The sequence below is a fragment of the Felis catus genome, chromosome A2, assembly GCF_018350175.1.
Source record: "Felis catus isolate Fca126 chromosome A2, F.catus_Fca126_mat1.0, whole genome shotgun sequence".
Taxonomy (NCBI): Eukaryota; Metazoa; Chordata; class Mammalia; order Carnivora; family Felidae; genus Felis; species Felis catus.
The window spans coordinates 98,034,613-98,049,176 of NC_058369.1; the positions used below are offsets into that span (position 1 = coordinate 98,034,613).

At 37.4% G+C, this 14,564-nt stretch overlaps 1 protein-coding gene across 10 annotated transcripts in view; it reads right to left on the minus strand.

Annotated features, from left to right (window-relative positions):
• The window catches only part of SGCE (sarcoglycan epsilon), a 69,686-nt gene that overhangs the window by 14,205 nt on the left and 40,917 nt on the right, over positions 1 to 14,564 (minus strand). For all 10 annotated transcript variants that reach the window (XM_019825477.3, XM_019825481.3, XM_019825476.3 and 7 more), the window contains 3 exons: positions 14,256 to 14,454; positions 3,682 to 3,844; positions 680 to 891 (listed from right to left, as the gene is read on the minus strand). In XM_019825477.3, the coding sequence (XP_019681036.1) occupies positions 680 to 891; positions 3,682 to 3,844; positions 14,256 to 14,454 (574 nt within the window). The remainder of the gene's footprint in view (positions 1 to 679; positions 892 to 3,681; positions 3,845 to 14,255; positions 14,455 to 14,564) is intronic.

Below are 14,564 nucleotides of genomic sequence, written 5' to 3' on the forward strand. Positions count from 1 at the left end.
TATGACATAATGAAATCAGGCTACATGTAAAAAATGGAAGAATTTGTTACTTGCTGCTTCATTAATTTTTTATCCTTTGCTTTGTTACCCTGACGTCTAGATAATCTCAGGAGATTCTTTTAATTGACATAGATGTCCTGAAAGTGCTAACTGTTCATGAAGTGAACACTCATTACTCAAATTATACTCTTATTTTCATGAATTTACTCCTAGGTTTATATGTATAGATACATATTTTCTTAAACATTTAGATTGTGCCACCCGTTTGACAGCAGAACAATTTCGAGAAGAATTCTGACCATCACTTCCGATCAAACTCAGACTATTTATTTAAAGTGCAATCACCATATCAGTAGATCCCACAGTCTCTGCACAAAATGGCTTATATAACCAAAAGAAGTAGCCTCAATTATTCTTGGGACTGTTTTGCCAGCATGAATTTACATCTAGCCTTAATAATTGTTGAATAAAGTAATTATATCCCCTAATTTGATTTACTAGACTCAAACTATTTTAATTCATTTTAAAGGAATAAAGTACTGTAGTTTGACTTGAACACAATCTCAATTAATTTATAAAGTGTTTTATGAACCAAATGAAACTTGGCTTTTAATGGAATCTTATGTGTTGTTAACCTAGTAGGCTCTATAATTTTTTATTAGTGCTTTAAAGTACTCACACTCCTTCCCGTCGGCAGCACATGATATAAGCAAGTATTAGAAAAAGGACCAGTGCTACTGCCGAGGGCACAGCCAGTGTAATTAGGAAATCCGTGTAATAGTCTCTGCTTTTCAAAGAATCAGAAGGGGGTTTGTACTCTCCACCATCAGGTAAAATCCCCTCTCCTCGAATCACCTCCTGATAGGTGGACACTTGCTTTGTTTTATCAACCTGATATAAAAGAAGACAATTACACATCAAATTAATAGCTACAAACATGACAAGAGTTGAAGATCTAGACATATCAAAACATTCTTTGACACATTTCTCAAAAGCAATTCCTTCCAATTCCTTTATCATCTTGAACTTGCAGTTGTTTATGGCAGCTAGGAAGAAGTAATGAGCAAAAATAATTAAGGGTTGGGGCGCCTGGGTGGCTCAGTCGGTTAAGCCTTTGACTTTAGCTCAGGTCATGAGGTCACAGTTAGCGAATTCAAGCCCCACGTCAGGCTCCGAGCTGACAGCTCAGAGCCTGGAGCCTGCCTCAGATTCTGTGTCTCCCTCTCTCTCTGCCCCTCCCCCACTCACGCGGTCTCTCTCAAAAATCATCATTTAAAAAAAAGGAACAAAGGGTTTATGTTGGCCTGGTTTTTATGTCCTTTCCACAACATATAGACATATGTACGGGAATCCGTAAGTAATAAAGCTATGTGTGTATGCAGATGTTCTTTCCTAGTTTCCCTCCCCCAAAACAAAGTATGTTCCCACTACTGTGTACATTTCTTGTCTCCTAGTGACAAACCTCTAGTGCAGATGCCAACAAACCATGAACTAGCTGATAACAGGGGTGTGTGTGTGGTTTCTAAGGTTAATGAAAGAGAAAAGACAAAATGAGAGACAATTCCTAAGTGACTACAATCTTGATCTTTCTTTCTGCCATCTAGCAGACAGAAGTAACTTTTAGGAAAGAGAGCCGAAGGCACATGTCACTCATTTAATGCTACAGTTTTACTACATTCTATCCCAGAATCAAAAAATGCACATTTGCACTATATTAATTTACCTCCACATTAACTGAACCGCTTTCACGGAGTTGCATTTAATTGTTACAGGACTCTAAAAATAGTCATGTGAACTTGGTCATTACATTTGCTCCCCTCGCCCTTCCCCCTCCCCCAAAAATGCTGGGGAGAATGATTTGTGGCTTTTCTCAGCATCCTCTCAAAACAAAACAAAACAAAACACTTGAACAACTTTGTGAAGAACACAGTGCTAGAAAAACTTTTTTTTTTTTTTTTTTGCCAAAGAATTGATGGTCTGCCTCCTTTAAGAAGGAGTGAACTGGGGCGCCTGGGTGGCTCAGTCGGTTAAGCGGCCGACTTTGGCTCAGGTCATGATCTCGCGGTACTTGAGTTCAAGCCCTGCGTCGGGCTCTGTGCTGACAGCTCAGAGCCTGGAGCCTGTTTAGAATTCTGTGTCTCCCTCTCTCTGACCCTCCCCCGTTCATGCTCTGTCTCAAAAATAAATAAACGTTAAAAAAAATTAAAAAAAAAAAAAAGGAGTGAACTAAGTAACTGATGAATTTCCTCTTTCAATCTCCAATGTAGGAAGCTTGTTGTCAAACTTGACCTTAAGCTTATTTTTTTAAATAAAGTTCAGGTCCTGATCTTCCATTTCTTTGATATCTTATTTATTATATTTATTGTTGCATTATTTCATTTAAGCCTCCCGAAATCTTCTGGGATGAGATGTGACATATAAATAAATGCATGTAGAATAAAAAATGAAAATCCCAATATTGCCATATATAAAGTCTTACCACAGAAACTAAAATCTTCAAAGCCTAAGTCATCTTTAAACCTTTAGAAATTAGATAATATTCCTAAGCAGAAACCATTTACAGCAGGACCACAAGTAAAATGGCACTGCTGGGGCCTGCCATCCACGGACTTTGATTTACAGGTACCCCCTCAAGTTATGATTGCGGCCTCTTCGTCTCTGGCACCCTTGCTCTGCATATTCAACATTTACCTATAATACACGTAAACCACAGCATCTTCATAATTTTACTTGACTTAAAAAGATAAAGAAAGAAACTTATTTTCCTCAGACACAGCCACATACAAAGAGGAGTCTAGGGCCCAGGGCCACAGGTGCTAAGTGCTACAATGTGAATACTATGTTCTCCCTTACTGGATCCGGGCAAGTTGCCTGCAGTCGGTTCTCTAAGACATGAAGTGACAGTTGTGTTTATGTGTCAATAACTTTGTTCAAATGTCAACTTTAAACTTAGATCGGCTTCACTCACCACCAATCATCAAGAGTTGACAGAAGTTAAATCTAAAGGTCACTAAAGAAGTAAAACAACTTACCTATCTTCCAGAAAGCAAGATAAAAAAATACAAGTTTTATATAAAATATTATACATATCAAGTGTAGAGGAAACCTTACCTACATTTTCTTTAGTCTTTTAGAATGCTAATTAAAAGGTAATTTAAAAAGAGATATTTAATATTTGTGGGGCTGTGGGTAAGATTCTAATTTTGCACACTTGGAATTATTTCTTATTCCTTGAACTCTGCCTACGATTTGAATTTCTAGGACACTGACTCATAGCACAATATTGGTTTATTTTCAGATTTATTATTGTGCTATAGTCCCTCCTTCCAAAGTGGGTAGTGGCAGCATATTTGAGACTTTCTTCGTATGTCACACAGACTCCATATTTATTCTGACTTAGCAGCCACCTGGATGTCCAGGGGGATCATTGGGACCACCTGCCAAGCTAATGTAGCCCCAACTAATCAATGGCAGACTGAGGACAAAAGTGGAGATACTCTTCCCTAAATGGATACACTGTCAACGAGCTTGCCAAATCCTTAAAGTGGAGGGAAGTCAATTGTGTTAACAAAGTAAACCTAGGATCTGTTCCCAAAAGCCATTCAGGTTTCAGTCAAATGTTATCTCCAGGCACATCACTTATAATTACATTTGCAAAAATGAAATAAAATAAAAACTCACCAATGAAATTTTGCACCAGTCAATGTAAAATTGGGTACGAAACTTTTTATCACATGTTATCACAGGCTCCATTTCTTGACTGCATCTCAATTGATTCTGTGGATTTTCAACTTCTCGTAAACAAGAAGAAAATGGTACATCGGCACCAACCATGACATAAACGCTGCAAAAATGTGAAACTCTCAGGTTATCCTTTGAGAAAATTGGAAACACTGAAAAACAATCTACGCTGAAAGCAGGATTTATCCTTTTGAATTGAGGGATTATCTAGAATCATCCCTAAGGTAGGGGCCTGGGCTTTAAAAACAGTGATTCATGTAGGGGCTGCCTTCGATTCTTTCCTTTATTCAACCAATATTTACTGAGTGCCTTGGTGTTCCAGATACTCTCTTGATTCTGTGTTAATTTCTAAAAAAAAAAATTTTTTTTCATCCTATTTATTTTAATTCCAAGTAAGCGTGTGTCTGTCACCTTATGATTACTGTTTGATAGATTATTTACATTTAAAAATTATTCGTAAATTATTTAAAAATAACACTATTGCTAAAATAATAAATAATTGTTAGTAATAAATCTCACTCGATTTCATTTTAATAAGACTCTGACATTACATCTCTGGAGGTGTGGACATGTAGCTATTCTACCCAAGAGTTCTGTCAGCTTTCCTACTGCATAGACCCCTACTGTTAAGTTTCTTATTATACTCTTTTATCCAAGAAGTCAATCTAAGAGAAAGCTATGATTTGATAAGCACAAATTCAGCAAGCAAACTTTATTTTCTTGGTGCATATCTTAGCAATTAGGGGGAAAAACTCTACTTAATTGGTCAATAAGAGTTTCACACACACACACACACACACACACACACACACACACACACACAAAGAGAGACACACACAAAGAGAGACACACAGAGAGAGAGAGAGAGAGGATAGTGTTAAGAGCATTTAAATAATCTTGAAGCTGCTTGAGAAAAGGGCATCTCATAGGTCTTTCAAAAGAAGAGAGAAAACCAGGAAATTACTCTAAATAAATACTTCCTTTTCTAATGATAATGCTGTAGCTACTTATAAAATGAAATAAACCCATCAAAATTCCAGCCCTTTGCAGAAATTGACAAGCTAACCCTAAAATTTATACTGGAAATTCAAGGAGCCTAAATAAATAAATGAAAAATTCTTAAAATAACAAAGTTGGAAGACTCACTATTACCAATTTTAAAATTTACTACAAACCAACAGTAATCAAAACAATCAGCAATAGTAATCTAGCATAAGGACAGACATGTAGATCAATGGAATAAAATTCAGAGTTCCAGAATAAACTCTTACATTTAGTAAACTGATTTTTGTCACAAGTGCCAAGATAATTCAATGGAGGAAAGAATAGTCTTCACAGCAAATGGTACTGGTACAACAGGGTATCCACATACAAAAGAATAAAGTTGGACCCTTTCCTCATATGATATAAAAAATAAACTCAAAACAGATCAGAGACTTAAATGTTAGAGCTAAAACTATTAAACTCTGAGAAGAAAAAGTCATACATTTTTATGACCCTGGATTAGGCAGTGGTTTCTTAGATATGACACCAAAAGTAATAATAGAAAAAAATCAGATAATTTGGACTTTATCAAAATTAAAAATTGCGTGCTTCAAAGGTCACCATCAAGAAAGTGAAAAGGCAACCCATGAAATGAGAGAACGTATTTGTAAATCATATATCTAATAAGGGAATTGTATCTACAATATATAAAGGACTCTTACAACTCAATAACAAAAAGACATATAATCCAATTTAAAAATGGCAAGGGATCTGGGATGCCTGAATGGCTCAGCTGGTTAAACATCGGACTCTTGGGGCGCCTGGGTGGCTCAGTCAGTTGAGCATCAGACTTTGGCTTAGGTCATGATCTCATGGTTCGTGAGTTCGAGCTCTGCATCGGGCTCTGTGCTGACAGCTTGGAGCCTGAAGTCTGCTTTGGATTCTGTGTCTCCCTCTCTCTCTGCCCCATCCCCACTCATGCTCTGTCCATCTTAAAGATAAATAAAACATTTTAAAAATTTTTTAAAAAATCAGACTCTTGATTTTGGCTTAGGTCATGATCTCACAATCGTGGGATCAAGTCCCATGTTAGGCTCCATGCTGACAGTGCAGAGCCTGCTAGGGATTCTCTCTCTTCTCTCTCTCCCTGCCCTTCTCCCCCACTCATGCTCTCTCTCTCTCTCTCTCTCTCTCTCTCTCTCTCTCAAAAGAATAAATATTTTTTAAAATAAAAACAAAAATGGCAAGGGATCTGAATAGACATTTCTCCAAAGAAGTATACAAATGTCCAATAAGTGCATGAAAAGATGCCCAACATCATTAGTCCTCAGCAAAATAGAAATCAAAAGCACAATAAGATAATGCTTCACATCCATTAGGATGGCTCTAATAAAAACACAGATAATAAGTGCTGGTAAGGATGTGGAGAAATTGGAACTCTCCCACTCTGCTGGTGGTAATGTAAAATAGTGCAACCACTCTGAAAAATAGTCTTGAAGTTCCTCAAAAGGTTGAATACAGAGTTACCATATGATCCAGAAATTCCACTCCTAAGTATATACCCTAAGAGAAACGAAAATAGATCTCTTGTAACAAACATTTGCACACGAATGTTCATAGCAACGTTATTCACAGTAGTCAAGAGGAACAATCCAAATGCTCACTGATGAATGGATAAAAGGTGGAATATTCATATAATAGAATATTACTCAACCATAAAAAGAAACAAAGTACTGTTACAGGCTACAACATGGATGAATCCTGAACACAATATTGTGGATAATTGAAAGAAGCCAGTCACGAAAGACCACATATTACATGATCCCATTCATATGAAATGTCCACAATAGGAAAAGTTCTAAAGATATCAAGTAAATAGCAGTTGCCCAGGGCTGGGGCTGGTGGTGGTAGTAAGTGGTTGCCAATGGGTCTGGAAGGAAGGTGTTAGGATGGTGAAAATGTTCTAAAATTGATTGTGGTAATGATTATACAACTTTGTGAATAAGCTAAAATCCATTGAGTTATAGGTTTTATTTTGAAATGTTTATGTATTTTGAGAAAGAGAGACTACAAGTGAGGGAGGACAGAGAGGGAGAGGAAGAGAATGTGAAGCAGGCTCTGTGCTGTCAGAGCAGAGCCTGATGTGGGGCTCAAACTTGCGAACCGTGAAGTCATGACCTGAGCCAAAATCAAGAGGTGGATGCTTAACCGACTGAACGACCCAGTGGCCCTGAGTTGTATGTTTTAAATAGGTGAGTTGCCCAGTGTGTGAATTACGTCTCAAAAAAGCTGTTATTTTTAGGAATGAAATTAAATGAAAGTGCAGCACAAAAATTCAAAGCCGTGTCAATGGAAGTACGAACTCACACCCTGAGTTGACAACTGTGCCCCAGAATTTGATTATACAAACTCATTTGGTTGCTCTTTGTGTCAAATTTATATTTGGACTTAAGATTCATTTGAAGGAACATTTTTTAAAAACCATGGTGCCTTTGGGAGACAAATAGTATATAATGGGCTAAAATTAAAGATGAAAATAAAAATCAAAAATTCTGTACAAAAGTAGGTAGAAGAAACCACTGTGGAGTATTGAGATGATCAGTAATTATAAATATATTCTATTTAAAACAAGTTCTTACTTTTAAGCTTATAAAAAGCCAATTTCTATTCCCTTACTAACTGCTTGGCCAAGATCTTATTTCTCCTTAATAATTATGAAATGTACTTATAAATACAGAAATAAAATGAGTGTTTTTATAACTGTTAACTTGCTTTAACATGACATTGATTTGCATTTATAATTGGTAAGAGTTTAAACTAATCCAAGATAACATAAATGGGCATAAGTTTTCGGTGCTTTGAAATGTTTTTCCTTCAAATTATAAAAGCAATATAAAAACATTACATAAAAACTGGGATAAAAAAACAGAATTAATTTATATTACCAAGATAACTATTTTCATTTTCCAATGTACCTTGCAGAGTATTTTTCAAATGCATACATTTTAACCTAACTGCAATCATCTCTAAAATACAATTTTGCACCCTGCTTTTTTTCCTTAATGCATCATAAGCATTTGCCACATTGTACAGGCTTTATAATTATAGATTTATGGCAATATATTTTTTTAAGTGCACATGATTTATTCAACAATTATTTCAGAGTCGGACATGTAAGTTGCTTCCAAAGTTTTGATTTTATAAATAATATTGCAAAGACTATCTCTGTGCATATTCTTTAATGTTACTATCTTAAAAGAGATGCCTAGAAGTAGAAACATTTTTATGACAGTTGACACATACTGCCAAATTACTTTCATCTCTACTTGGATGATCCATAAGCTTCACAGACTTAATATGTTCCGAACTGAGCTCATCGTCACCCCACCCCACCTCCACCTGTTCCTCCTTTTCCATCTTCTTCTCTCTCGATGATTGGCATAGCCAGATGCTCAAGCACCATCATCTTTGACTCCTGTCCTTCTTTCCACATATTCAATCCATCATCAGTCTCTGACATTTACCCTGAAAGAACTCTCCCATACACCTGTCCACTTTGTTCCATCTCACTGTTACAACCCTACTTCTGATCACCATCACTTTCCACAGGCCGTGGAGCAACAGCCCCTCAACGATTCTCCTTGAACCCAGTCTTTCTCACTGTCCTCAAGGAGCCTCTTTGCAGAACAAATGAATGAATAAAAAGCATTATACCAGTTTTAAAACACAGGCAACTGCTTATTTGAAAGTTGCTAAGAGAGTAGATCTTATGAGTTCTTTCTCATCACAAGAAAAAAACCTTACTAAGTGAGGTGACGGATGTTAACTAAATTTATTATGGTAATCATTTTGCAATATATACATACATCAAATCATAATGCTGTACACCTTAAACCTGTACAGTGTTACATGTCGATTAAATATCAATAGTGGAAAAATAAATAAGTTAATAAATAAAATGCAAACAGACTACAAATGTCATGCTTGAGAGAAGGAGATATTAGATTTGCCTTGCAGGTCCAGAAAATGTGTATTTATTGTTTCCTTTGCAGAGCCTGTAAGCTTCAACATGTTGGCTTTTTACAAAAAAAAATTTAGTATAAGGCCATGAATAATAACTCTATGCTATACATGCTAAAATTACATTTTTCATAATCTGTTTTCCTTTCGGCTCACTTTTTGATATGCAGAAACAAAATTTTTACGAAGTGAAACAAAAAAGATCATTACACCTTTATGACCTCAGTCACGTGTTTTCAAGCTTTAAAATGTGTAAACAGCTGAGATGGTAACATATTGTCAAGTATAAGACTCTCAAGCAAGGTTACCAAAACCTCAGAATCTTGAGAATTGATTTACATGGAAGGAATTTGTTCCTTCTAAAGGAATCTTTTCTTCCAGTTTGAACAACTCAATTTCCCTTGAGGTAGAACATATTCACTGTGCCTTTACACATACAATGTTTTAAACCAAGTAACAGGTAAAAAAAAAAAAAATTAAGCCCAAACTCTGCCTTTTTCAGCCAGATTTCTGTTAGCTAAATGGATCCAATGAATGCATACTTTACCTATTTGTCCAAGAAACGAATGTGCCTTATTCTTTATTTTGTGTATAAAGGAAATAAAAGAGAGTTTAGGGAAGAATGTGTCCACATGTTACATGTTGCCTGGGAACTTGAGCTCTTAAAAGAAAATGCACTATGATTCCTGCCTCTGTCCCCCACACCATGTCTTTGTTCTGTGCATATCTGCAACCAATCAATCAAAAAATAAGATGAACAATAAAGGATAAATTAAACTAAATAAAAGATGTAATACAGAATAAGAAATACAATAAAGGGCACTTCCAGACTCTGTTCTACTGTTCACTTGCTCCTCTCCATTGGAGAAAGAATAAATTATCAGAAGAGGGAACTGGCACACACTGAAGGGTCAGGCCCTTCTAGTTCTGTGTGTTGGGGGGAGACTTTCCTGCGTGCAGAAGGGAGGCATTCGGATTCAGTCTACTCTACCACTCTTCACCATGTGTTATATTTTGCAAATGTCCCTAATGCTTCAGGATAAAACAGAAACAATTTTTCTTGGTATACAGGGCTTTATCCAGTCTGGGTTTTGCCTCCTTGGAAACTACCACTTCTGGATCCCTGTCCCCCAAATCCATTTGAAATAGGTTGCCAAATCCATCAGGGTTTCTCCTACCTAAAGGCTTTTGCTCAAGCTGACCCCTCTATCTAGAATCCCTCTTTGCTATTTTTGGGGGCAGGTTAATTTGTATTTTAAACTGAGATCATGCTTCCCCTTCCTCTATGAACCCTTTCCAGGCATGGAGCTGAAGTGAAGGAGATACACTCTCTGTGAATATCTCAGCAATGGTGTGTATGACACTGTTTTCTAATTATCTGATTACTCACCTGGTCCCTACTAGATTGTGAGCGTAGATTTTTTTTAAAATCACTGTACATTAAAGATTAATATAGTATTCCTGAATACAAATACTTAGTAAGTGTTTAACTACAAAAGAAAAAATGAATCTATATGTGGAACGTAGAATAGACTTAAAAAAATCCTTAATGTTTATTTATTTTTGAGAGAGAGACAGACAGTGTGTGAGTGAGGAGGGGCAGAGAGAGAGAAGGAGACGCAGAATCCGAAGCATGCTCCAGGCACTCCAGAGCCTGATGCGGGGCTCGAACTCACGGACTAAGCCAAAGTCAAACGCTTAACCAACTGAGACACCCAGGCACCCCGAACAGACTTTAGGCATATAGCTATACTGACTTATACTTACAAAAATAGATTTATATGGACTTCCAATTTTTACATTACTAAGGCTCTATTTTAGAATTTCCCATCAGGTTATCAGCATCATTCCACAAAAGAATGTTTGCACCAAAAATGTAGGAGGCACGTTACTTAAGAATGAAGGACAATCTCATAAATCAGAAAACACGGGGACAAAGTCAGCAGAGCACTACAGACTGGCCCAGGATCATGACCTTGCATCAGAGCAGTATTTGGCAGCCACTGACTTACATTCTCTTCCCCAAGTGTAACTTCTCACTGAGGCCTTCATAGGGCAGAAAGCAAACAATTAATTAGAGGGAGTATTTTGTGAGATTGTCTAACGAATAAACTAGGATTCTCTGTTGCTGATTGAGGCTAGATCCACATGCTTTGGTAACCAGAGGAAATAGTGGTGGGTTTGACAATCTCTTATGAAAAGTGAGTATATTCTTTAATCCTCACACCCCATCATTCCCTTCATAGCCGCCATTTACACCACATCACTCACCCCGGGCTGGCAGCTATGCCATGCCTAGAATGAAATATGAACCCACTCCTCTTTCCACGAGCTTTATCCCAGGCTAAATGCACCCACGAGTCCTTAGCCTCTGGCTCCCTATCAGGAGCAAAAGCAGCAGCAAGACCACACCCAGAGCCAGCACAGTTGCCCGGGGTTATGGGTCTGGCAAGGGAAAGAAAATCTTTTCAGGAGGCTCAGCCTTCCTTCGCAGGAGCTTATTTACTTTGAAGTAAATCTTTGTAATTGTTTTCTGCTAGAGTTAGGAGAAGTTTGAAAGCTGTCAGTGAGCCTCGAGAAGCGCACAAATGTACATCAGGAAGGATGAGGAGCCAGGATGCTGCAGAGGGGGTTCTTGGTGATTGACATTTAACAGCACTTGGGGCTGCAGAAGGGTAGTGGGTTTCCTCTGATGGGTCTACTGCGGAGAACTTTTATTCATCTGCTGTTTATCTGACTCCATCTATCAAATATGGAAAAACTTGCCATTAGCAGATTGTGGCTGCCATGAGTAATAGTTTCATGGAGATATCATTTGTGTGTATGTTTAACAGTCTGAGACTTTTGCTACTAAATATTAAGCAGAACTCATTTATCAGGTGCTCAATTAATACTTCAGAAGTATATGACTACATCTTTAAATAAAATCTTAAAACAGAAAGGGACTGGGACGCCCAGGTGTCTCAGTTGGTAAAGCATCTGACTTCAGCTCAGGTCACGAATTCTCGGTCTGTGACCTCGAGCCCCGCATCGGTCTCTGTGCTGACAGCTCAGAGCCTGGAGCCTGTTTCAGATTCTGTGTCTCCCACGCTCTCTGCCCCTCCTCCACTCATGCTCCCTTTCTCTCTCTTTCTCTCAAAAACTAAATAAACGTAAAATAAGTTTAAAAAAAAGAAAGGGATGGAATTCTTTTGCTATACTGACCTTACTTCTTGAACTTTTCAAAATTTCACTTTTAAAAGGGATTTATAGCCCAGGTTACTTTCAAAAGAAAGTACGGAGGCAAAAAGTTTATTAGGTAAATTGAGAATTATGATTCTTACATCAGCAAAAAGGAAGAACGGCACAAGAGAGGAGTTAGTCAAGCATAGGATTTATTTCTAAGTTTCAGGCAACAGGGTAAAAAATTATTTGTGTTACCAAGGCATTATATAACAACTAAAGAAGAGACGCAAAATCATTCCAGGGACAATTTTTTCTTCTGGAATGATACTCAAGTATGATCTTGTTTCACTGGTGTTCATATAGGGACACTGGAGTAGTAGAGTTGGCATTGCATACAATTTATAGAAATGCTATTTTAAAAGACTTATCATATGAATACTTTGTAAAGGTTATGGCTTAACATTAAATTAAAACTCATGGAAAGCATTTCAAGTTGGGAAGGGATCTGAGACAACAGGGTCCAAATAAATGCCATGGGACTGACTCTCTCAAATATCTGACAGCACATGCCTCCCTCTAGCAGGTGCTAGGGGGTCAGTCAGCTAATGACTGAATTCTCTAACAAGTACTTATAGGACAAAAATTCTGTTCTTAATTTAGAGTCACATGCTCAGGCCCAGCCCTAGACTCCAAGACTCAGAATCTCTAAGGGGAAGCAGGAGCCAGGAACCTATCCATATTTTTATTAAAGCTCTACTGGCAATTCTTAGGCTAGACATGGTTGAGAAGCACCATTTTTTTTTTTTTTTTTTTTGTCAGCGTTTGGTTTAGATAGTTGTTCAGTTCAATTTAGGGTCGTTGTTTCTAAAAGAGCCTCTGTGGGCGGGGCCTGCACTACCGATTATGGAAGAGTGAGCCCAGAAGAAAGCACAACCAGGGAAAACCCTACCAATGCCTGTTTTTCAGGTTGCTTCCTCTAACATCTTGTGGTCATTGTTTTAACGATCATTGCAAACACATCACTTTAAGGAACTGTTGAGAAGACTCCAGCTTTGGAGAATGTTTTCAGGGGAGATTCTCTGTTCATCATTTTCCATGGTTCTACTTTAAATACTCAGTGGGAAACAGAATCATGCTGGAACTCTGAAGTAAAAAAATTTAAGCTCTAAAATTATGGTTTCATATAGAAAGCCAACCAATAGATAGACAAGAGATAAAGCAGCTATTTTTCTCAAAGCACTTCTATGTGTGCTTGACTGACTTCAAAATCCATTACTGTAACATACAAGCTACAATTTAATTCTGAAATTTGTAAGTTGGACTTCACAGCTCACTGCTTATCCTTTATCCCCCTTCTACCTACTCTCCCATACTTCATCTGTGTCTATTTGTGATCTCTTCCCTTATTTCCAACAAAGTTCTCTGTTAAAGCTGCCCTTAAATTTAATTCTTATTAATCCAGGTATTTTAGTTAATTCCAGATATCATCTGTATAAAAATGTTACCATGAATATGGATAAAGGAGGAGTTGGAAAGGCATATGCTATATAAACTGTGATTTATTCCATATCTCGTATATTTATAGAATGGTTTAAAAAAAAAGGTAGATCTGCTTCAACCTACAGGTTAAAAATTAAAGACCAAATTTGATTTGATGTTGACATTCAATCCTTTCAATTTATCCAGGCATAAAAAGTGTTTCTTAAACTATACAGGTATAAGTCATCGTTTGCAAGGCATGACAATAGACGAATCCCTCTCAAATGAACTCTCATTTAGACACTATAACAACTCTGAAGGAAGAAAGAGTACAATGCCCATTGGAGCAAATGGGGAAACCGAGGCACAGAGGAGTGCTGCATTTTGCCCAATGTCACCCAGCTTATGAGTGACAAGGCCAGGCTTTAGGAATAGGTTTCAAATCCATTCCAGCTATCCATCACCGACACATGGTGGAAAGAATGTTAAAGCGAAGAAATAGTTTCCTAGAATAAAGTTACAGCAGTCTGAGTGTCCTGCAGCTGATAACTGGGGCATCAATTTCCTTTGAAATTCAGGACCCTAAATACTCAGCTCCTCTATGGAAGGTACAAAAGACTTAGTGCTATAATTTATGATGCTGATCCTGATCTACAATTAGAATTCACAGGACCTGGAACATCAGATACAAAGAACCATTAATGTAACCTCTTTGTCAATATAGAAAATTGCTAGTGTTTTCATATCTGTATAATACCTACTTATTAAAAAGAATGCAATAGGCCATCCTTTATCTATAATAAGTTTGATAAGATCACCATATTTAACAATGCACATTTAAGGCAACGAGATAAAGGTCTGCTTACCCCTCCTTCATGTCATTAATGGGCAGTGGGACCCGGCCGCCCCGGTCTAGGGCTGACGTGATGTTTATGGCGTTCAGACGCTCTGGCTGCCACACATTTTTCACCGCCCCAAGAAAGTCTCCAAGAACCTCGCTGGCCAACATTTCTTCTACATTCATATTTTTAATGAAGAATTCTGCTTGATATGGTAACGGGAAGTCTAATTTTGGTGAAAAAGGATATGTGTATCTTTAATAAAATAGTCTTTCGAAAGAGAAACAGATGAACAATTTGAGATTTGTTGATTTCTGTCATAATCCTGGCTTTGGG